Here is a 22705-nt window from a genome sequence, read left to right as displayed (position 1 = left end):
TTCGAGGGCGGACGTTCATATCCCCACTGTTTTGTTGCATGATGTCTGATGAATCTATTCCGTGCTAATCTCTGAACAAAGGGTGGTATATACGGCAACAAAAAATATGTGTATGTATTGTTTTGTTGTCTAATAGTTTCAGTAGCCTACTGTTAAACACGTTTACTAATGCAACGCTTTTAGCGGAAGTGTTTCCTCTCGGAATGTTTTAATCGTCGTTTGTTTGAGGGGGAGTGTGCGTCAGTCGGAAAGGTCCCCCTTACTGGTGAGTTAATTCTTATCAATTCTTCATCCATTAACATCTAAAATATTTCTGATCATTTGATAGTTTGCCAAAAATTCTCTGTGGACACGATAATAGATTACACCCATCATTTTACGTTACCCACTGTTAGTAACGTTAGTTTATATATTGTACCGCGAATTAAACCGGCAGTAAATGATTATTCATCTTCATAGTTAACAATAGAATTAAAATCATTAGAATTATACTCAATAAAATTAAATTTGTTCAGTACTCATCAGACACTCATGTTACATACATTATATATCGAATTAATTAAGCAAAGCCTTGATGTTTTGAAAGAGTAAATAATGTAGGGGGGATTTCAAGTTTTTAAATATGTTTAAGCGATTGTCATGTTAAATAGCATAATTTTTCAGAACCCATAGTTACGTTTATCTTCTTTAACTAATGGGCATCATTGGGAGCATTAATTAAACTTTAACTCATTTAGTTTTATTTGTTGTAAACCCATAGTAATCAAAAATCTACTACGGCATCTCCACAGTAACCAAAGTTGTTTAACATATTTGCAGTAAAACGATGAAAATACAAATGGTAATCAGTTTGTAGCTTCATATTCTTAACCCTGTTTACATGAAGCAGCTTGTGTTGTGGAGGTGTTCTGTGTGGACATGGAGTCAGTTCTGTCTGTCCTGCCGTGGGTGCCAGTGAATGTTGGTGGTTGTGATCTTCTGGCCAAAGCCTGGTTTGGTGACACACAGTACCGGGTTCTGCTGAGTGATCTGAGCGGTGTGTGGGAAGAGGATATGAATGCAGACGACATCCAGAGTCGAGCACAGGCAAGAACATACAACACCACACACTGCTGCCCAACCATTAAAAAGCTTGTTTTGACACCAGGTAAATTGAAACGGTTATGCCAGCGCAGAGATTGTGCAAGATGTTTTATTGTCATTAAAACAATAAGATCATATAAATAAGTATGTAATATTATATGTCAGATTGCATATTATGCATAAGTTTGCATATCATGGGACACATTTTTGTGCTGGCTTCTCTCTCCTGTAACTGGCCCCCAGCACAAGGACAATGTTATTAGTTGCCCCCTGTCAAGGGCTGATGTCAAGGTCATCATTTATTCACCCTCATTTTGTTTAAAACCTGTGTATGACTCTTTCATCTGTGGAACACAAAAGGAGATATTTTGACAAATGTCTCAAAATACAATGGAAGTCAATAGTGGTTAATGTTGTTTGGTATCCAAAATTCTTCAAAATATCTTCTTTTGTGTTCTGCATAAGAAAGAAAGTCATAGAGGTTTGGAATGACATGAGGGTGAATAAATGAAAGAATGGTGGCATAATCTCTCTTTTTTTTGTCTTTTTCGGTATGAAAGGATCTAAATAAGCGCCTGAGGGCTCCTGCACAGGCTTTTTTCTCTCATCTGTGCTCGGTGGCACAGCCTTGTTTTTCAAGCCAAGATGATGATCAGACCTCTTCTGCGCAAGTCTCACTGGAACGTCACGGTGACAATTTTACAGTCAGACTCAAAAGTGAGCTGGCCGGATTGCCGTTTTACTGGGAGTTCCGTTGCACCCCGATGCCTGTAGCCATGGTACAAACTTTTCTAACACAGTCATTGCCTGCTCATATACTCTGACACCAACATTTACTTGCCCATACCTAAAAATGTATGAGTGTCATGCATTGGATAACAAAACAAACCAAGTGGTATTTATTTGAAGGAAATATGCGCTGTTGAAGTGCATCAAGTTTAAAATGATCAATCAATATAAATAAATCAGTATTGCTATATTTTTAATATTACAGTTTGAATAGTACAGCTATTTGGACACTTTATGGTGTCTTTATTGCCCTGAATACCAAAGATCATCTACACGTATGCATCAGGTGTGCAGTCAGCTGGTGCGCCCCCTGCTGGCAGTGAGCAGGGTTTTGCAGAGACAAGTGGAGGATCTAGCCGCTATGTTGGTCAGGAAAGATGCAGAGATACAGGACTATCAGGAGAACGGAGCTGTTCTCAGCAGAGGTAAGGTCGCCGTGTCAGCATGAGCGCAAACACATGCCCTCATATTTCTATTTGTAGCTCACTGACACTTTCTCTGCTTTCACAGCTCGACTGCAGACGGAGCCATTTGAGGTGCACAGATACAGGGAGAACTTCTTCACACAGGTGTGAAGCATTTTTACATTCAGTCTACTGCTAAATATAGTCGAACAAGCTCAGGCAGAACTAGCAGGTATATGAAGATGGCATGGAGATACATGTTGTGCAGTCACATATATGGGTGATTGTTTAAGTATTCTGTATCTGTCAGAATAAGATTTATTTTCCAAATGTGCACACACACAGGACATTTGTTGTGGTACAGCTATGAGTACATACATAGCACAATGAATAGAAAAATGGTAACACTACAATAATGTTATATTTGAATAGTTTGGTTCCAAAATGAGATTTTTGTTGTGCATTCCAATAATATCAATCAAACTGCAGTTTTTTTTTATTATTTAAGCCACAATAACTACAAAAATACAGCTAACTAACACAATAAAAACATGATAACATAATAAAAAACATGATTTTTGAACAATTTTAAAAACGGAGTTTCTTATTTTGGAACCAAACTCTTTATTTGTTAACATAGTTAATGCATTAGGTAACACAAAATATTTCTCATTTCATCATTTCTTGTAATTTTTTTGCATTTATTGATCTTTGGTAATGCCTTTGTTAATGCCAATATAATCTTTTCAATTTTTCATGTTAGGTCCTTGTGCATGAATGTTACCAAATATAAAAATGGGTTAGTAAATGCTAAAATTAACATGAACTACGATTAATTAAGTGCTGTAGAAGTATTGTTTATTGTTAGTTCATGTCAATCAATGCATTTACAAATGTTAACCAGTACAACCGTATTGGTATTGTAAAGTGTTACCAAAAATTAAAAATAAAGAATACAAATTGAGTAATAAATAAAGTTGAAAAAAGTTACATTTTTAAAAAATATTTTTACAAAATGTAGAAAAACAATATTGTAAAAAAGGAAACAATTTATTGTGTCTTTAATTACATTATACATTTAAATACATTTAAAAAAAATGGGAAAAAAATCCCCAAATTTTCCCTAATGCAGACTCTAAATGCAAAATTCTATTTTCATTTAATTTTAACACAATTTATATTTTACATTTTTCACAAATTATTTACGTTTATGACCATTGTGCCATACATTTTAAGAAACAGTTGTTCATTTAAATGAGAAGTGGAGGTGTGCATCTCTGCCATGGCAGCAGAATGACAGACCCAACAAAAAAATGAAGTTTACGATTTTTTTTCATCATTTGTACATTCATGGCTTTATGAGGTGTCCTCACCAGATTTTTGTAAGCTAGAACGTTTTGTCTCCAATAAGTAAAATGTCATTACCATCACACATGGCAACAAAACACAGATGATGGAAGATTATAATCAGTCACAATCACATCCTTATTTCAGTAGATGCAACATCTTTGAGATCGTTTAGAGACGTTTCATTTTTCAAGATTCAGTGTTTCTCGGTTCCAGTCCTCACGCACCCATTTATATCTCTCCCTATATAAAACACTTGATTCAACTCATCAGCCCTCTCCCAAAATAGACTTCAAGCGGCGCCCGCAGATCAGCGAGTGACATCACAGTACTGTCAGAGCATATAGTCGTGTACTCTCGAATCGCTCTCACGGTACTGTGATGTCACTCGCTGATGGGTCTGCGCTGCTCCACATCAGATCGAATAATAAGCCTAATGTTGCAGAAGTCTTCCCAGTTAACACACTAACAAGCTGATGAGTTGAATCGAGTGTTTTATATAGGGAGAGATCTGAAGCATTCTGGGAGGAGGGCATGAGGACTGGAATTGAAGAATCGGCCATAAGCAGAAGCGAAGCCCCTTTTAGGGGGTCTGTTACGGGAGGGCGCTGGAGGAAGGGTGATGAGAAATGAGCTGGACAGGAACAGAGAGAGACTGGATCTCTGTTTGACTCAGAGCTGAGGGTCACCACACACACACACACACACCGGGTCAGTGTATAATTAGTCTGTGGTTTGGTTTGTGGAGACCGGAGAGTGTTTGCATTGACAGCTCTGTTGTAGCTCAGCCTCACACTGAACTGCCTGTAGACTGGGCCGTGTTTTCTTTTTCCTACTGTTGGGGTCTGTGTGAGTGTTTTCTGTTTTTTGGTGATGAGTGGGATTATGGCTGGCCGGTTTTAATGTATGCATGTGTGCCATGTGATGGTGTACTAGAAATGGACTGATCCACAGGCACAAACATTTAGGGTGACGTACTAATTATTTATTTATTTACACATTTTAGTATAATGGCAAACACATCAAAACTACAACTTTTCTACATTTACATTTATGCATTTGGCAGACACTTACATTGCATTATACTGTACATTTGTTTTTGACTACGTGCAATTCCCAGGGATCGAACCCTTGACCTTGGCGTTGCTAGCACCATGCTCTACCCACTGAGCCACAGGAAAGCTTCTAGATGTATTGTGGCCATTCCACTCCAGTGTTTGTTGAATTTCAACAAAATCAAACCTCAGTAGTGACATAAAGTCATCCAACATCAATGGGAAAGACTGGCAGAATGACAAGACTGTGATAAAAATCCACGTTATTCGTTTTTTTACTTTTCATAAATACATGTAGAAATATTACTGTTGTGTTGCTTAAAAGTGAATATATACTTGTTTTCTTTGAAAAAAAATACAGAGCATCTTTTCGGTTATTTTCGTCTGTTTCTCCAAAGAAATGCAAATAGAAACAATTTGTTTGTTTGAAATTTGGTTGTCATGTTGTTAGTAGTTCACAGAATGAAACGAAAACGATCATTTTACCTAAACGCATAACTATAATAGTAAATTCAGAAAAACTGAAAGTAATTTGAAAATGATTTTTTTTCAGCTGCTGTATATTTTAGCATCTTCAAAGTAGCCACTGTAGATTTAGCAGAAGTGTTTTCTTGTCATTTTATCAAGCAGTCTTCTTCAGGTCTCTCCCTGAGATGCTTTTTAAACCGTATTTCGTTCACATCTATTATGGGCTCTTATTGGCTGCTTTTTCTTTTATGTTGACACAGTTATAAAACATTGAAGCATTGAAGCATACACATTGAGATTGAACGACTTTTAAGATAATGAGAAATATATCGGTCGAGTGACCCTAAACTTATGAATGGTAGTGTATGTGATGATTTTTTTCCACATTTGTTTTAGCTTGTGCTCTGTACTTAACACTTGGAGTGTACTTAATATATTGTCACTCTTATGACAAATGGCCTCAAGAGAAACATGTCACCCTCAGTGGGAGGAGTCAAACCAGTGGCTGTATATTTGAGTTGTGTTTATGGGCTTTTATCTTTTGATGAGTAAAATGTTTTTGGAGCTTCAGTCATGAGCTTTGATTTTTAGTGCTGGCGGTCATATTTTCTGTGTGAGGTGAGGGCTTTGATCTCACGTCAGTGTGTATGTGTGAATCCAGGGGTATTTCTCACCGGCCTGGTGACTGTGCAGTCAGATATGTGTGGCTTGACTTGGTGGTGTAAGAAACGGATATGAGTCCACTCGCCCACTGTATTCAACACTCGGATACTAGTCACCTATTTAACGCGTGCCATTTCAACCCAACGTGACAACACAGAAAAAACTGATTCATGTATTTCTGATGATTCGTTTTAAATGATGAGTAGAGTTCCTATGTAGTTAACCCAAAATAAAGTTACCTTTGATAAAAGAGTTATAAGACTAATTGACCGACTACGTTTTGTACTTTGGACTCATAACTATGACTTGAATACAGATTGAAAAAAACATTTTCGATTTTGATTTTTTTTTAAAATGTTTGGTTTAAAGGAGTCATATTGCACGGCTAAAACAAATATTATGGTTTGTTTTAGATGGAATGCAATGTGTATACACGATTTAAGGTTCAAAACGCTGTATTTTCCACATACCGTGCATGTTTGTATCTCCTCTTTGCTCCGCCTCTCTGAAACGCGCTGATTTTTAACAAAGCTCATGGCTCTGAAAAGCGAGGTGTGCTATGATTGGCCAGTTCACCAGTGTGTAGTGATTGGTGGAATACTGCATACGTGTGACGGCAATGTAACGCCTCTTACCATATTTGGAACATCAGGTTCCTCTTCAATTGTACTGACAGGCGATACAATGAGATTTACAATTACGCCCACCTTAGCTACGTGTAGATTTGGGCGGTCTTAGTCAAATCATGTTACGAAGTTACGTAGATTCGCCGGGGTGTGGTTACACGAGGCGTTTTAGGCAAGTCTGGGTGAGCATTCGCTTTTAGGTAGAATGACTCTTTTGTTCCCACACTTTCATTTGTGCAATTTTACGTGTCTAATACATGCATGAGCAACTTATAACACACCAAAAACACAGAAAAACACGTACTTCTGCCATGTCACCCCTTTAATATGTCACAGTTTACTTTATTTTCTATCCTCACTTATATAAATGAACTAGTGTCCTGCACCTACTTGTAAAAAAAACATATAAAAAAGACATCTGTCTGAATAAATTTTGGTTTGACTAAAAATCTATTCAGTTTTTATCAATTTAAATACAAAAGGTTCAGTTAAACTTGAAATGTTGTCAATTGTTAAAATAAATAAGAGAACAGAGATGTGCCATTTAGGCATTCTACTTTTTTTAGCTTTTAATGGGAAAAGCTACACTATTCTTTTTATATGCTTTTAATAATAAGTTGTTATTTATTTATATTTACTTTTAACCTATGGGTACTTTTTTCTTTTAAAGCATTAGCAACAAGCTTCATACAGTTACAAAGTTGTAACTTTTCCCAAAAATAATTTCCACCAAAATAATAAAACAATATAAAGATATATATATATATATTAATAGTAATATAAATAAATGCATACATTTTAGCATGATAAAAAACTGCCATTATTTTATGTACCAACAGTGATTTTCTCCCAATATAACCTAACCTTTAATGGGTTCACATGAGCTGCCGTATGCCATGATTCCGACCCCGACAGTACTTGCCCTGTGCCCAATGTTTCTGAAATATCTAAGTCTTTGACTGCTTCTGTCTCACAATACAATGGGAAATTCCACTCCACACTGAAGAACCATTTAAGACTCAATTCAGAATTAAAATAAAGGCGTGTTCGGAAGAATTTCTCACCCAAATGCCAAACAAACATAGCAAGTCTCTGGAAAAATGGAGCCTGTTCTTGAGATTCCTGATGGCTGGAAGTCTGGCCAAGGATGTGTTTGATATAAAGTTGCACAGACGTTTGATTTCCTGTCATGACCATATATGACTGAATGAGCATGTGTTTTGAGATTTGTACCCTGAGTTTGTGAACATTTCTTTTGTTTTGTCTAAATGTTTATGCGATTGACACAAAGATTTGTGTATAGTCCGTATTAGTTCATATGCGGCGTGGTGTTGTTCCTGCAGATCCTCTCGGGCTTGGTGTATTTGTGCATGAATGTGTTTCAATGACGCATGCTGTTGGTTTTTTGAGGCTGAGGGGAAAAAAGAAAATTTGACCGGGTGAGTTGAGAAACCAGTTTGGTTTTGGCATTTGCAGACTGACCCTACCCTCTGCCACACCGGGCCATGAGGCGTACTGAACTAAACATCAACGGAACATCCCATAATCCTCCGGTATTTGAGACAGATGCATTTTAGTCTTATGAGGCTTTTATTAAACCAAGTCATTGTCACAATGAATCAGCGACAGAAAATACAAACTCAATATTTACGTTCTGTTGGCACTTGGCAGCCATTTATTATGGATGTGGGTGGTTGCTATGGCATTGCTAGGCACTTGAGGGCGGTTGCTAGGTGGTTACTTACTGGTCCAATTAAGAAGAGCTCACTTGTTGTTTATGAATGTTACGGACTCTAAATAAGTCTATGTGAGTTTTTCTATTGGATGAAAACCAGACGTGTGATTGGTCAGAAAAGACCACCACATTTATGACCACATCTATAGAGCAGATCAAAATTGGAAATCTTACATATATGTGATATGATCGTTGAAACCAAAAGTGAAATTAATTTGATCTGCTTATGCGAATCTTAAAAGTTGGGTGGGTTATGCAACAACAACAGATTAACTTTGATATCTATATGATATTTGATGTTTTGATCTCATTATCTATGACAATAAAAGAGTTATGTAGTCACCAAAAAATACAAGGAGACCACCTTCCATTGACAACTTCCATTGCTTGTTGATGTAACATAAAAAATTCATCTATGAGTGGTTGACTTGGTCGTCATGGAAATGATGCTGATGGCCAGGTTGAGCACAGTGCCGAGCAACTTTTCAACATTTAATACCAGAGAATTTTCATATGACAATTGTTTTCTTCAAGTTGTTCAAACGTGTCATCCGTTCTATCATGAGACGTGAGGAACTGTCGGGTCCGCATACCTAAACTCCAGCTAAATCTCGAGAGGTTTTCTCGTAACTGAAACTCTTGGCTCCGGCCTTCGGTAATCACCCTGAACTGATAACCATGAAACCCATTCAGAGGCGCTCGGAGAGGCCAAATGTCTCTCGTTCTGTTATTCCTTTTCTCTCTTTCTCTCTCATAGCACTAGTCCAGTTTTCCACAGGCTCGGCTCTGATCTGTAATTACTCAGCTGTAGCAGGCCTGTGGTTTATTCCATCTTCTTTTAACCCCTGAGTAAGGCACTCGGGACAAGAGGAACGTCCCATCAGACACAAGCTCCTCTCGTGAAGATCACGGGTGAGGATTATAGAAAATTAAATGAGGTAAAACAATTGCAGGAGGTGACAAGTGAGAGAAGCTCAGACAGAGGTAATAGATATTTTGAGGGAAGAGGGGGTGTTTTGTTTGAATAAGAGCGAGGACAGATTTATGAAGGCCTGTAAAATGAAGCTTTACTGGGTTTAATGCATGACGCTCACTTAAGACTTCACCTGCTTTTATTTGTTTAGATTGTGTGCAGTGTCTGTTTGTGCGCTTGGCTCGGAGTCGGGTTATAGTAAATATATCACGAGTGACATGACTTTATGGAAGAACGACTGTTATACAGGCGTAGCTGTGAGGCCGCAGAGTGAAAATGTGGTTAATCACAACCGCCACAAACTTTTTCTGCATGGACTTTTTTTATTCATAAGATTTACTTTTGCTCTTTGTGAAGTAGTAGTGCCGAGTTGTAAATTTACATAATAATAATATTCATTATTTTTATTATTTATTCTTTATGTAAAGTGAAGTTGAAATACAAGACGTATGCAATATTTCAAGGTTTGTTTTCTGCTGTACTCAAACAGTTCCTAAAGCTACAAAAAGGGTTAAAAATGGACAAAAAAAAATCAATGATTGAGTAATTTCATAAATAAAGTCGTACCTTACACTGATTCACAACGATAAGCTTATAAAAACGATTTATTGTTTGTGTTGTCAGGTATACGCATGAAATGACAGGTTGACGTCATTTGACTTCGACCCACATAAAGAGAAGTACGTAAAGTAACCTGCAATTTCATGTTTCAAACAGAGATGGCGATAGAGAGGCAAAAGTTACGGGATGCAGCATTTAATTGAAATAACATGAAAAACCAAATAAAGCGGCGTGGGTCGTAAATGATAATGATAGCGTTAGATGAAAGTATAGCTTCATAGGTCTTTAATGTGAATGTCGAATGTCATTGAATGAAGAAAATTTGTATTTACTCTTCATCTTATCAGTTTAGTGTGCACACTGGTGCCTTTGGAGTTTCTGGAATCTTCCATTAGGGTCCATTGGTTTGGGGTTTAGCATGAAGCCAGAACAGTTTATCCACAAACCACTAAAAACCAGCCAGCGCTGTTTACCAGCTATGAATAGGTGTATCAACATGATGCATCAACACATGTGAACCGCTGTTTTCCTGCCCTTCCTAGACACGCCTTTTCTTTGACGCACACAGGTGACGGCCAATGAGATTGGTTTTCGCGTTTATTAAAGTACTTGATGCGTTCAATCAGTTAAAATGTCCCATATTTTGTCATTTAATAGAAAACAGTTCACTCATGAACATTCTGTCGTTGTTTATTATTTACGTTGTCATTTCTTTTTACACAAATGCAGGAATAAAGAGTAATGTAGCGACCGCTCTGAACACGTTCAGTGAATAAGAACTTAAATGTTCCCTTTTTGTCCTCGCACAAAGCTATCACGTGACTTCAGAAGACCTGGATTATATGGAGAGGAAGTGCACGCTCATGAACTGCGGCTGCTCTCCTCACATTGAGCTCTCTGTCCCCAAAGAGCGGCTCAAAGCACGCATTTATTTTTATGATATTTAAACAAACAAATAATAAAAGTAAATCCGTGTAAACCCCGAATGTCTACACGCTTATTTAGGGGTCCCTTTATTCAGCCGGTGGTCACCAATCTCACAGAGTCAATATTTGGCCAGCTAATTTTAAGAATGTGTCCTCTCTGTTGTGAAAGAGAATGTGTTTAAGTGTGTTTTAATGTAGTCACCGCTTTAACATCAATGCGATTACCCTGTTGAACTCTCTCGCCGCCTTTTCACTGTGTTTGTTTCATTTTGTGTTTTATGCGATCAGCATCTCGAGCAACTGTAGATGCTGCTGTATTTCTTTAGATCTGACTTTTTGGTTTTGCATCATTTTATCACTTCTGACATGAGACGAACATTCCATTCATGACCACAACGGGAAGTATTTCTTAATGGGATAGCGAGAGAGGCTTGGTGATGTCAGATTTCAGCACAGTTTTAAGAAATTCTGCATTCAAACATTTTTGTCTTTAAAATGACACCAATTAATTGTGCACATTTGGAAAATAACCTTATTTTTAAAAAAAGTGAACAGGATAGTGAGTTTTGAGTTTATTTAAAGTCAGTGTACGCTTTAGAAATATGATGGGCTTTTTGCCCCTTTCCCTTAATGGATAAAGTGTTAGAGGACGTAGTGGTTTTGTATGATTGAAAAGATATTTTGGTGATTTGTTGTTATTATAAATGTAATCTTTACATCGAATACAGAATGGAAATTGAACCATGTCTTAGTCATTCTTTCTCTTTGTTGTCCAGACAGTTCCACAGATGGGCGTGCCGTTGGACAGTTTGGGTTTTGAACCCGAGTTACGGGCGCTGTATGTGGCTGTAAACTCTGTAAAATCCGCTCGGAAACGTAAACGTTCTTCAGACAGCAGCCATGCGTGGGACGACGTCAGCGTTCCTGAACATCAGGATCACCAACGAACCAATGATGTACACACAGGTTGTTCTCTCACACACAAACTGCAGTTGTTCCTCTTAGATGCATGAATTAAAGGCGGGGTGTCTGATTTCTCTGAGCACACCCATACCCCCATATTTCGCTTTCGTCAGCGCTCGGCTCGACTAATGTCCGTCCTGTGCACCTTATTGCTGATTGGCTACAAGGTTGTTTTGGTACTTGGCCTGACTTTGTCTAAACAAGCTTAATTCGAAAATCGGACACCCCGCCTTTAAAGGAACGGTTGAGCTTAAACCTCTGTCGTTTCAAAACCCATATTTGCTTCTTCTATGGAACACAAAAAGCAAACTATGAAATTTTGATGCGATTTTTCCACTTTTTTTAGTTCAGCGACCTTAAACTCCGCTGGTTCTTATGGGTCTTGTGACCAGTCATCATTGACATAAAACCCAGCGTGACACGAAAGAGATTTGACCAAATAAATGAATACATTTCATTGGGCTTTCCATTCTTTATTTGGTGTAAAAGAGCATCCAGGACTTAACTTTTTGTGTTCTGTGGAAGAATGTAAGTCATAAGGGTTTAGAACAAGCAATTGTTTTATTTTGCCCCCCTGTTTATTTGACTGTTTGTGTTGGTTGCTGTGGTCATGTGCAGGTGTGGGGGCTCCATTGGCTTCTCAAGAACACAAGGATGTCAAAAAAGCATCGGGAAAAACTCAGGAGGCAGACAGTGAACAGGTTCGCTCTTTAATTCCTCATTCAGTCATGTTGTGCTTGCTACTGCCTTAATGATTATTCTTGACTTCTCATCGTTTCATGAAATCAATATTTGATAAATGCTTTTGGGAATCCAAAGTGACCATTTCACATCCTCTGTGTACCCAACATTTCCAGACCTCTGGCTGGTGGAGTCCAGCCACTGTTTGTCTTTAGAGGTCGTGGAAGTTCAGCAACATAAATTCTGCCTGCGTCTAAACGGGCTAATCACATTAAAATGTTAGTAATGTTCATCGCAATTTTTCATATGTTGTTCAGACTGTGCCGCTAACTCCTGCTGCTGCGGGTTCTGAAGAGTGTCACACTTCACGGCCGAAGAAGAAGAAAGCCATGGGACTCTTTCGGTGACCATCTACACCTCTAAAGCTCATTTCCACAATATCAAATTATGGACACTTTCTAAACTCTTAACATGCATACTTGTTTTATCATATTTTATCTTTTAGGGTATTTTAAAATCTTTTTTATTGTGGGTTTTATTCTGTATGTTTCAATTTAAAAATGGTCTCTTAAAAACAAGTAAAATATTGCTTTCCTTTATGCAGATTTTTTCGTTTGGTGTGACAGAACGCATGAGATATGCTTGAAATGAAGTGCCAATGTGTTAAATTGTTTTTTAAACACATTTGGACTCTTTAGTAATTCTTATTGATCAACCTTTGCCAGTGTCAGAATGCATTGCGGAGAAAGTAAAAAGGCTTTAAAGGGGTCATATGACACGGCTAAAACAAATATTATGGTTTGTTTTAGATGGAATGCAATGTGTATACACGATTTAAGGTTCAAAAACGCTCTGTTTTCCACATACCGTGCATGTTTGTATCTCCTCTTTGCTCCGCCTCTCTGAAACGCACAGATTTTTGACAAAGCTCATGGCTCTGAAAAGCGAGGTGTGCTATGATTGGCCAGTTAATCAATGCGTAGTGATTGGTGGAACACTGCACGCGTGTGTGAGGGAAATGTAACGCCTCTTACCATATTTGGAACATCACCTTACTTGCATATACATTTGGGCGGTCTCAGTCAAATCACACCACCAACAGACGTAGATTTGTGGGGGTGTGGTTACACGAGGTGTTTCAGGCAGATCTGGGTGAGCATTCGCTTTTAGATAGAATGCATCTTTTGTTCCCACACTTTCATTTTTGCAGTTTTATGTGTCTAATACATGCATGAGCAACTTATAAAAGACACAGAAAAACACGTATTCGCGCCATATGACCCCTTTAAACGTTTTAGCTAAAAATGTAATCCTTGTTTGCATTACTAGTTGATGGATTTTCAGAATTTTTAGGTATGTTCAGAATATTAGGAGCAAGTCATTGTTGTATGCTTACTAAATATTCCACTTGTTTTCCGTGTCATGATATCTGAAATCATTAGTACTTTGGGATGGTTGGAGCCACCAGTACCCACGGAGCAGACCAGACCTTATGAGCAAAATCCCGCTCTCTTGTACTAAAGTACATGATGCCTTAAATCTAGGTTTATATGTGGGCATAAATAATTTCATTTAGGGTGTATTTTTGCTGTCTACAGAATACAGATTATTTTCTGATGACTGGCCAAAAGACTCTCTAATTAAAGTGTATTCAGAAACCACAGCAACATCTTCACGCTGTCAACATTGTGGTCACGCAGAGCCAGAAAAAAATGCCTTCACCACTTAAAGAGACATGGAACTGTCATCATTTTCCTACCAGTATCATTTTGTAATCGTTCAGGCATTTATCTGATGAGCTGTCTTCAGAAACTATATGTTTGAGCTCTTAGGTGTACCACAGTGGCTGTTTCGTGTTAACAGTCAAGAACACACTCATTTTATATTGACATTTATGCAGATGCTTTTATACAAAGTGACTTACTGTGAATTCAGTAAGTCAAAAGTTTACAGATAATATTTTGAATAAATGTTGCAAGTTATTAACTATAGGCAATTAATCCTATAACGAAATTTAAAATAAATTTCAATTTTTTTCTCATACATTTTATGAGACTATAAAGTATTTTTTCTTCGTTTTATTGTATTTTATTATTATTTTTAAGTTGGCTTTTATTATTTTACTTTCATTGTTCATTTATGTGCTTTTGTCATTATATTATATTATTTATTTATTTGATATGGCTACATTTATTACAGTTTTAGCTTTGGTTTAATTTTTATTTATTTTCAGTTAGTCATTTTAGTGCCTCAAACTTACTTCACTTTATTGCTAAAGCAACGTTTCCAGGTTTTAGTTCTATATTTAATTTCATTTATAATAGTTTTAGTAACCTATAATAACCCTGTATGCATATCGTGAGAAGTCCTCACTGAAGGTTTCCATTGTGTGTGTTTGTGTGTTTACGCGTGCTGACGCACCGTTGACAGGCAGTAAAGCCCTGCCGTGAGGTTCAAAGGACTACCGACACCAGAGTCCGAGAGTCCAGACCTGTAATGCGCCTCCTGTTTGTCTCGCGTCCTGGCAGCCGGTGGTTGCGGTGCAGGGGGAGCGCGGAGCTGATAAATCGCGTCCGCCTGGAGGGGTGGAGAGGAGGACAGAGGGCAGGACTGGCAGGGTGCGGTCTGTCGCAGTCGCATCTGATCTCGGGTCACTTCCATTTCCATCTCAACTGAGACCCGTGCGCCACAGCGCAGCATTCAAAAAGCCGAGCCGGGCGCCAGAAACCGCTGCGGGGACGCGCACTCTGACCGCGACTCTGCGCAGCCAGGATCCGCCTGCGGACGATTCTGAACGCGCTTGCCAAGATAAACGGAACTTCTCTATTTATTCCCCCTGTCTCCGCTTGGACTGAGAGAAAGCGAGTTTAACAGACCTGAGAGGACGACCGACGAGCAGGCACCAACCTCGCCATCATCAAAACGCCTGGGGAACCCTACGTCTCCGGTCCCGGGGTGCGCAACAGGATGGTGAGCGCCAGGTGCCCCGCAATATCACCGTCCTAATAGACCGGTCCTCCTCCCCCTCCGGTGATCTTGAGTGAGGACAGAAACTGAAATTAGGGGGAGGAGGTGTGCTCTACCATCATAATCTTCATCTTCTCTGACACTCCATAATTTTGGAGTGCCCTTTGGCACCGGTTGGTATGAGACTCTCCATAGCGGTGGCGCTGCTCACCGGGTGTATCTTGTCTTTCTCGCCACTGTGTGACAGCTGCGGACCGGGCAGAAGTTATGGGAAGAGACGGACTCCGAGGAAGCTCACGCCCCTCGCCTATAAGCAATTTAGCCCAAACGTCGCCGAAAAGATGCTCGGAGCGAGTGGGAGATACGAAGGGAAGATTACGCGGAGCTCCGAGCGTTTCAAAGAACTAATACCCAACTACAACCCAGACATCTACTTCAAGGATGAGGAGAAGACAGGTGCGGACCGAATGATGACGCAGGTGAGACAGACGCAGACCATCCAGGTCACCAAAGCGCATGGGGGAGGTCTGCTGATTTTTTTCAATCTGTCTCTGTTGAAATTATGCGAAGAGACAAAAAATCATCGCACGTGGTTAATTGTTTTGCTTAAAGACATAATAGTGATAAATCATCGGTCAATGGGATTGAACCTATGATCAGCCCCGACCTTTCATCATAGTTATTGCCACTTAATTTACAATGAAGGTCTATTTTCTGAAGGGTTCTGTGCCCCACTAAGACAACAGTTTTATTTCGTTGTTGATGTTGTTTTTCCTTGAAAGTTTGATAACCCTTTGGTTTATTCAGAGGATGTGACCCCGAACATCTGCGTGTTATTCATTGTTAGTTGGTCCGTTGACGACCTTCAATGCGCAACAGGAACAAATGGGTTTTTATGAATGTGTATTGTATTGTGGCTTTCGAGCCTGTATAGACCTTACAAGGTGTCTTCTTGCGGTTTTGTTCGGACACTTTTCTTTCATTATAGCCTATACTTTCGCGTAAAGAGAGCGCAGATTTCCCTCTGAATGTCCTTGAGTTCATTCAAGGTTTCAGCTCTTTCACTCTTCATAACAAAATGAGGGGGAAGGTTTCGTCCAATTAAAGAAACAGTAGTCATCGGGTTATTTTATAACCGCATATTTGAACTTTCTCCCACGGGGCACTTGCTCGATGTATGTGAATGAATGAGCGCAAAAGGGGGGCGACTGTCGATAAAACGCAAAGGAAACCCGAAACGTTCAATTAAAACAGTGCCTTGGCTGTTTCAGGCGCGACTGGAAAAGAAAACATTAAATGTGCGCTTTTAGATCGAGCATGACCCGAACTGTTTTAATGTTTTCCCTTATGCTTTAACACGAGCGCTCGTGATTAACGGCACTTCTTTGAACCGTCGGGTGTTTTTTACGATGTTGATGTGGTCCCGAGCAGAGTTTATTTGACTCCGATCTCCCCCTCACCAGAAGTATTTATATCAGCTCTTTTCCTCGGAATGCCCGTGCGACCCACGTGGGAACGGAAGAGGTCTCACCCCGTCTTTACCTGTCACCTCTCCGGTACGCGCGTCTACCCGCGACCTTCCCACGATTTATGAGGGCGACCGCTGGAGACAGCCTCTGCTCTGTTTTTGCCTTTTTTATTTTCTTGTTTGTTTTCGTGCGTAAAAATAGCGCTTAAGCCTTAATTGCACACATATTTCTCTCCACCTTATTTCTGATTCAGTGGCTCTCATACAGGCGCGAGTGTTAAGAACCACGCGCCGCCGGTGCGCGCCGGGTGAATGTTTGCGCAGCCCGCGGTCAGTGTGAAAGCACTCCTCCTGAAAACCCGTCGATCTCTGCTTTGAAAGCTAAACTAACAGAGTTCACGGGCTGATTTATGAAGTCCAGTTCACTTTTGCGACCGCAACGAAAAAAACAGGAGCTGAAATCCACACCGCCATGTGAACAGCAGACTCTATTCTTATCATCCAATCCGTATAGGCCTACGTGATGGGGAAAATGTGTATTAAACACATATATGGTTTTATATCGCATAAAAAGTACAAATGCATATTTTCTATTGTGATGGAAAGGCTTTAGCATTATATCTGAAATGATACCAAATGCACTAGTTAACCATAAACTACCGTTTCCTTTTGCAGGTCAACATAAACCGGTTCTGCAAGTCTTATCATCCTGCTTTATATACGGTTTTACAAAAAGATTTGATCATTTTTATTATGTTTCGTAAATACGGAAAGTGGGCGTACATATTTAAGAATATGGCACACAAAAAACAGCTTATCAGTAATGCTTCATGCTTGACGGATATCAGTTCCAGTAAAACCACATCGCTTCAACAGCTATTTTATTTTATCAATGACTATTTCCTTGTATAAATGTAATTCTGCAATCACTTATTCACCAAGATGTCATTCCAAACCTGGTACCCTCACTGCTTATACTGCATGTGATTTTCTTTTTATTAGCCTAAATACCTTCTTTAAATAATATCATTTTGTATTCGACCACAGAACGAGGGCGAGTGAATATGACAGAAATCATTTTTGAGTGAACTGTTTCTACTGTAGTAATAATGTGAGAGAGCACATGTAAGAGAGTGTGGGAGAGTGCATTATCGTTGTTGTCTCATGGTCTACATTTGCTCCTGTACATGTTTTGGTTTCAGTGCCAGAAAGACTCAACATAACAAAGAAAACATACCGGCTCTTTGCTTTCAATCTCTCTTTCTTGTTTGCGGTCTTGCTCTACCATTCACTCCCAACTCATATATCCAACGAAATGTAGAGAGCATGTGGAGAGCGTTCTGTACATTACAGTGCCCATCAAAACACTGAAACGGCAGAGACCTTTTAAAGCATCCATTGGGTTGGAAAGGTGGGTCTCCGGTTTTGAGAACAGAAATAGATTTTTGACGGTGCAACTATGTAGCGAGGACTTAAGAGTAGTCACATCAAAGAATTTCTGTCGTCACTCGGCAAGCAATTTGTGCCCACTTAGTCGGTGGTTACGCGGTGACCTTGCATGTCTCGTGGCCTCTAGTTATGGCGGGGATTTATCAGCCCGTGGGCCGAATGTGTGTGTGCTAACCACAACTGCGTCAAATGGCTGTCAGGTTTTTATTTGTCTGTGCGCACCGCGTCTCTCACCTAGCAACCGGCCGATGTGGGGTTTTGCCTGAAAAATCCATATTTCTTGCTGGAAATCCACTAAGTGAAGACAATTGGCCTTGTGTTCTTTGCTACCGAAGAACATGCAAAGCTGTCCGATGTTTCTTTAATTGGTAACTTATGTATCGGAGTATAGCATACTTGTCTGAAGAAATGAAAATTCTTTCATTGTTTACTCACCCCCGTGTCATTCCAACCCTGTATGACTTTCTTTCTTCTGCAGAACACAAAAGATGTGTCACGGTAACCATGGTTACCAGTTTTCCATTACCAACGATTTTCTTATTAGCTCACATTAAATTGTCAATGATTAGCCTGAATGAATGAGTCTGAGGCAAGACTCCAGACTGTTTTAGGTATGTGATATCACTTAAAGTTTGACTTAAATGATGTATTTGCATCTTTTGCAGCGTTGCAAGGACAAGCTTAACTCGCTGGCCATCTCGGTGATGAACCTGTGGCCTGGCGTGCGTCTGCGGGTCACGGAGGGCTGGGACGAGGACGGACATCATTCCGAAGAGTCCTTGCATTACGAGGGCAGAGCGGTTGACATCACCACCTCGGACCGCGACCGCAGCAAGTACGCCATGCTGGCCCGCCTTGCTGTGGAGGCCGGGTTCGACTGGGTCTATTACGAGTCCAAAGGCCACATTCACTGCAGCGTCAAATCAGGTGCGTTTGTGTTGGAGATCTGATGTGAGAAACAGATAAGGGCAGAAAATGAGTAGAAGCAAACAGGGAGGAGAGATGTCGTGTGCGCATGAGCTTCGTTTTTCACAACAGTTTTATATCGATCTAATCTTAACTAACAAAGAAGCTTCTCACCTGGATTAAGCGTATATGCGGATTGAAGAGCATGGCGGTGATGTGATTTAAATACAAATAGAAACACGTTAGATGCCCGTTTGTGTTTACTGTGGGCACCTTGTGAGTGAGGCGCAAGCATTTGTATCATTTTTTGCTAATGTTCAGTGATTTTAATCATCCTAATCTGGGCCGCCTGATCAGTGCGATTCTCACTAACATCTCATCAGCTCTTACTTTCACTCAGTTTTCTTTTACCTTTGACTTTCATCTCGTTTCTGTCTCAGGCTTCATTCACCACCAGCATCCTCCAGACACGCTACATGCTGTTTATGCTCATTTATTCAACAGGAGAAAAACATACGAGGCATAGATTAATACTTAAAAACATTTTCTAACAAATGAATAAATCTTTCTTCTGTAGCGCAGGAAGTAGTTAGGCAATTAAGCCACACTTAATAGGGACAGTTCACCCAAAAATGGAAATTCTGTCATCGTTTACTCACCCTCAGGTTGTTTCAAAACTGTATACATTTCTTTGTTCTGCTGAACACCAAAAAAAGATATTTGGTAGAATGTCAGTAACCAAACAGATCTCAACCCACCTTTGACTCCCATAGTATTTCTTTTCCCTACTATGGCCGTAAATGGGGGATGAGATTGGTTACTGACATTTTTCCAAATATCTTTCTTTGTGTTCAATGGAGCAAAGAAATGTAAACAGTTTTGGAACAACCTGAGGGTGAGTAGACGATGACAGAATTAAATCCGGATGGAATTAGTTATAAACAAAAGATCAAATTTTGTTAGGTTTGTCAGTAACAAGACAATATTATATATTATTGAACATGTCCATAAACCATGTGATGATCTAACTGTGGATAACCGCTGAAACACCTGTGTAAACTTCATACATTTATGACTAGCTGGTTAATAGCAATTGCAAGAAAAGTTCTAGGATCATTTGTTTGCAGATGCAGCTTTGTTTAAATCCAGTTTCATTGGTGTATTTCAATACTGCTGGGTTGTTTAGGTCCATAACATTTGGACAAACCCAACCACTGGTTTTTATTAGTCTTGAAAAATCTATATTAACCCAACCTTAGGCTGAAACAACCCAGCATTTTCTATAGTGATGTGTGGCTTAGGTGTCCAAATATTTTCAGTGGCTATCGTATATATAAACTGGTTTAACTGGGGTTAATAACTCAAATTTCATATCGTTTATCGCCAACCCCATTGCAAGGTGTAATCGACCATTTTTTAGACATATTTGCATTGTGTTTTATAATTATAATATCTGTTTTCTGTATTTTCTCATTTTTCTTTTTCTGCTTGTCTTTCGTTCTTCTTTCACCTTTCCTTCCTGCCCAGATCGTTACGCGAGTCAGCTGTCCCTGACTTGATCAGATAGGAACAGAGTTTTTATATCTAGCTTTCATATGTTGTATATTATAATGTATATATTGTAACCAAAATAGAAAGGCAAAACTGCTGGCAGTGCCGGTTGAGTTAGAAAGAGTCCACTAGGAGGCGCTCCGACGTCATATAAAGGCCGGGACTTTAAAGACGCCCCACTTATCTCATGCACCTCTTCAACCAATCACTTAGGAAGACACCGTAGGACCAACCAATGAATGAAGAGCTAAAAGGCCAGAGGTTAGGAACAGTGTCTTGGGCATCTTCTCCATTCTGCATTTCTGCAATAACACATGTTACTTCCTTTCTTTCTCCATCTTACATTTCCTCTCCTCCCTCATCACGTTCTTTTACTTCTCTCCATCTCTGTACTGCCCTCAGATCACTCCGTAGCTGTAAAGACAGGGGGGTGTTTCCCTGGGGGGGCTTTGGTGACAACAGAGGACGGGACGCAGAAACCAATCCGTGAGCTCAGGACTGGCGACCGTGTCCTGGCCTCTGCTGGAAGCGACGGGTCCGGCGACCTCATCTACAGCGACGTCCTCGCCTTCCTGGACCGCAGCCCTATTACCCAGAAACCCTTTTACGTTATGAGCACTGAAGACGGAGCCAGTGTCTCTTTAACAGCCGCTCATTTACTATTTGTGTGGATTGGGAACTGCTCCGGAGAAGAGCACCCAATGACAGGAGCCCTCCGGACGATATACGCCAGCGACGCTCATGCGGGGCAGTGCTTGCTGACCGTGGACGAGCGACACGAAGGGGGACTCAGGAAGCGTGTTTCACGCATCACTCGAGTGGAGGTGCAGGAGGACCAGGGCGCTTACGCACCGCTCACGGCCCATGGCACTTTGGTGGTGAATGGAGTGATGACCTCGTGTTATGCAGTCGTGAACAGGCAACAGCTGGCTCACTGGGCGTTCGCTCCTCTCCGTCTTTTGTACAAATGGACCGGGCCGGATCATAATAATAAGACCGGCTTACACTGGTACTCTCGGGTCCTGCTGAGTGTGGGATCACTTCTGCTGGACTCAGAACTGGTCCACCCGTGGGCATTAGAAGGTCATGAAAGATGATGGATTGAGAGATAAAGTAGAGGCCAAAGCAATTTAAAGACAGAGATTGAAATGTTTGAAAGCTCAGGGTTCAGGACTCGGTTAGCATTTATCCATCACTAGTGTCGTTGTGAGGTTTGTCAAAACAAGCTCCGTTTGAGTGATATTTCTTAAACATTCCCTGTCGTCCCGTGGCTGGAAAGAATATATTCCACCACAGATTTGTTGAGCCAACACAGCACTTGTTGAGCCAATGTGGCTGGACTTGTCAAACAAACAGAGCAATGTTTGACAGCAACACCATCACGCAGTTACAAGTTGTCTCTGAGATAAGAGATTACACATATCACATTTAACTGTAAAGTCAACAGATTACATACTGACCTCCAGTCATGCTTTTTACAGGAATTCTCAGAGACCAATTATGTTTTGTGCTTTATGTTGTATGTCTATGACATGATTCCCGTAATCCAGCCCCTTTCTTTGTTAGATTGTCTTGTTCAACTAATTTATAAACATTTTTATAGGTACTAATGATGTCATTAAGATATGATTAAAGTATTTAAAAATCTATTTTTTAAATTAAAGTTAACACAAATAAATTCCTTTTGTCTCTTATTTGGTCTTTGATGACCATTTAGAAACACTGTCATTTCATTGTCATCTGAAGGTTTGTGTGTGTAATTCTACTGATGGCAGAAGAGTGTTGGTACAGCCAAACAGGGAGATTAGATGGGTTTAATGTGACCTATCGAGGCGTAATGGGAATCCCACCGAGCATGTGATATCAGCCCATTGAACAGACACACAACTCCTGTTACTAAAAAGACAATGCAAACATGACATTTAAGCTAGTGTCACATTTGCAGTTCCCCTGATCTAAATACCCAGAACTGCAACTTCAACAAACTGTTAAAAAAATAAAAAGGAATAGCAAATAGGAAATGTTGTTCTTAAAGTTGTAACATCCCTTTAATCCCTTCGCAAAAACATGGTTTTATTATAATAGAAGTA

The 22705-nt window shown here is 39.8% G+C and overlaps 2 protein-coding genes across 3 annotated transcripts; both read left to right on the top strand.

The window, feature by feature from the left end:
• The first annotated feature begins 17 nt into the window (after window positions 1–17).
• nhej1 (nonhomologous end-joining factor 1) lies at window positions 18–14280 on the top strand. Of its 2 annotated transcripts, none has more exons than XM_057338734.1 (8): window positions 18–265; window positions 890–1086; window positions 1644–1862; window positions 2159–2297; window positions 2383–2441; window positions 11407–11596; window positions 12212–12294; window positions 12592–14280. In XM_057338734.1, the coding sequence occupies exons 2-8, from the start codon at window positions 919–921 to the stop codon at window positions 12679–12681; spliced, it is 948 nt and encodes a 315-aa protein (XP_057194717.1). In that variant the 5' UTR covers window positions 18–265; window positions 890–918; the 3' UTR covers window positions 12682–14280. The 2 variants fall into 2 exon arrangements, with proteins under 2 accessions (XP_057194717.1, XP_057194718.1); XM_057338735.1 differs by having other exon boundaries at window positions 887–1086.
• Window positions 14281–14607: 327 nt separating this feature from the next.
• ihhb (Indian hedgehog signaling molecule b) lies at window positions 14608–22287 on the top strand. The gene is made up of 3 exons (XM_057337589.1): window positions 14608–15720; window positions 18824–19085; window positions 21018–22287. Exons 1-3 carry the CDS (start codon window positions 15421–15423, stop codon window positions 21710–21712), a joined length of 1257 nt encoding a protein of 418 aa, XP_057193572.1. The 5' UTR covers window positions 14608–15420; the 3' UTR covers window positions 21713–22287.
• The last annotated feature ends 418 nt before the right edge of the window (window positions 22288–22705 follow it).

This window comes from Triplophysa rosa, linkage group LG7 (assembly GCF_024868665.1).
Source record: "Triplophysa rosa linkage group LG7, Trosa_1v2, whole genome shotgun sequence".
NCBI lineage: Eukaryota > Metazoa > Chordata > Actinopteri > Cypriniformes > Nemacheilidae > Triplophysa > Triplophysa rosa.
The sequence above is the reverse complement of the archived record's forward strand: the minus strand, read 5'-3'. Positions and strand labels throughout refer to the sequence as shown.

Excerpts from the sequence above, each read along its gene's own strand:
- ihhb (XM_057337589.1), top strand. The coding sequence starts at position 15,421 with ATGAGACTCTCCATAGCGGTGGCGCTGCTCACCGGGTGTATCTTGTCT. Across the intron at positions 15,721-18,823 it reads CGGACCGAATGATGACGCAG|CGTTGCAAGGACAAGCTTAA; the intron begins GTGAGACAGACG and ends CATCTTTTGCAG. Across the intron at positions 19,086-21,017 it reads TCACTGCAGCGTCAAATCAG|ATCACTCCGTAGCTGTAAAG; the intron begins GTGCGTTTGTGT and ends TACTGCCCTCAG.
- nhej1 (XM_057338734.1), top strand. The coding sequence starts at position 919 with ATGGAGTCAGTTCTGTCTGTCCTGCCGTGGGTGCCAGTGAATGTTGGT. Across the intron at positions 2,298-2,382 it reads CGGAGCTGTTCTCAGCAGAG|CTCGACTGCAGACGGAGCCA; the intron begins GTAAGGTCGCCG and ends CTGCTTTCACAG. Across the intron at positions 12,295-12,591 it reads AGGAGGCAGACAGTGAACAG|ACTGTGCCGCTAACTCCTGC; the intron begins GTTCGCTCTTTA and ends TATGTTGTTCAG.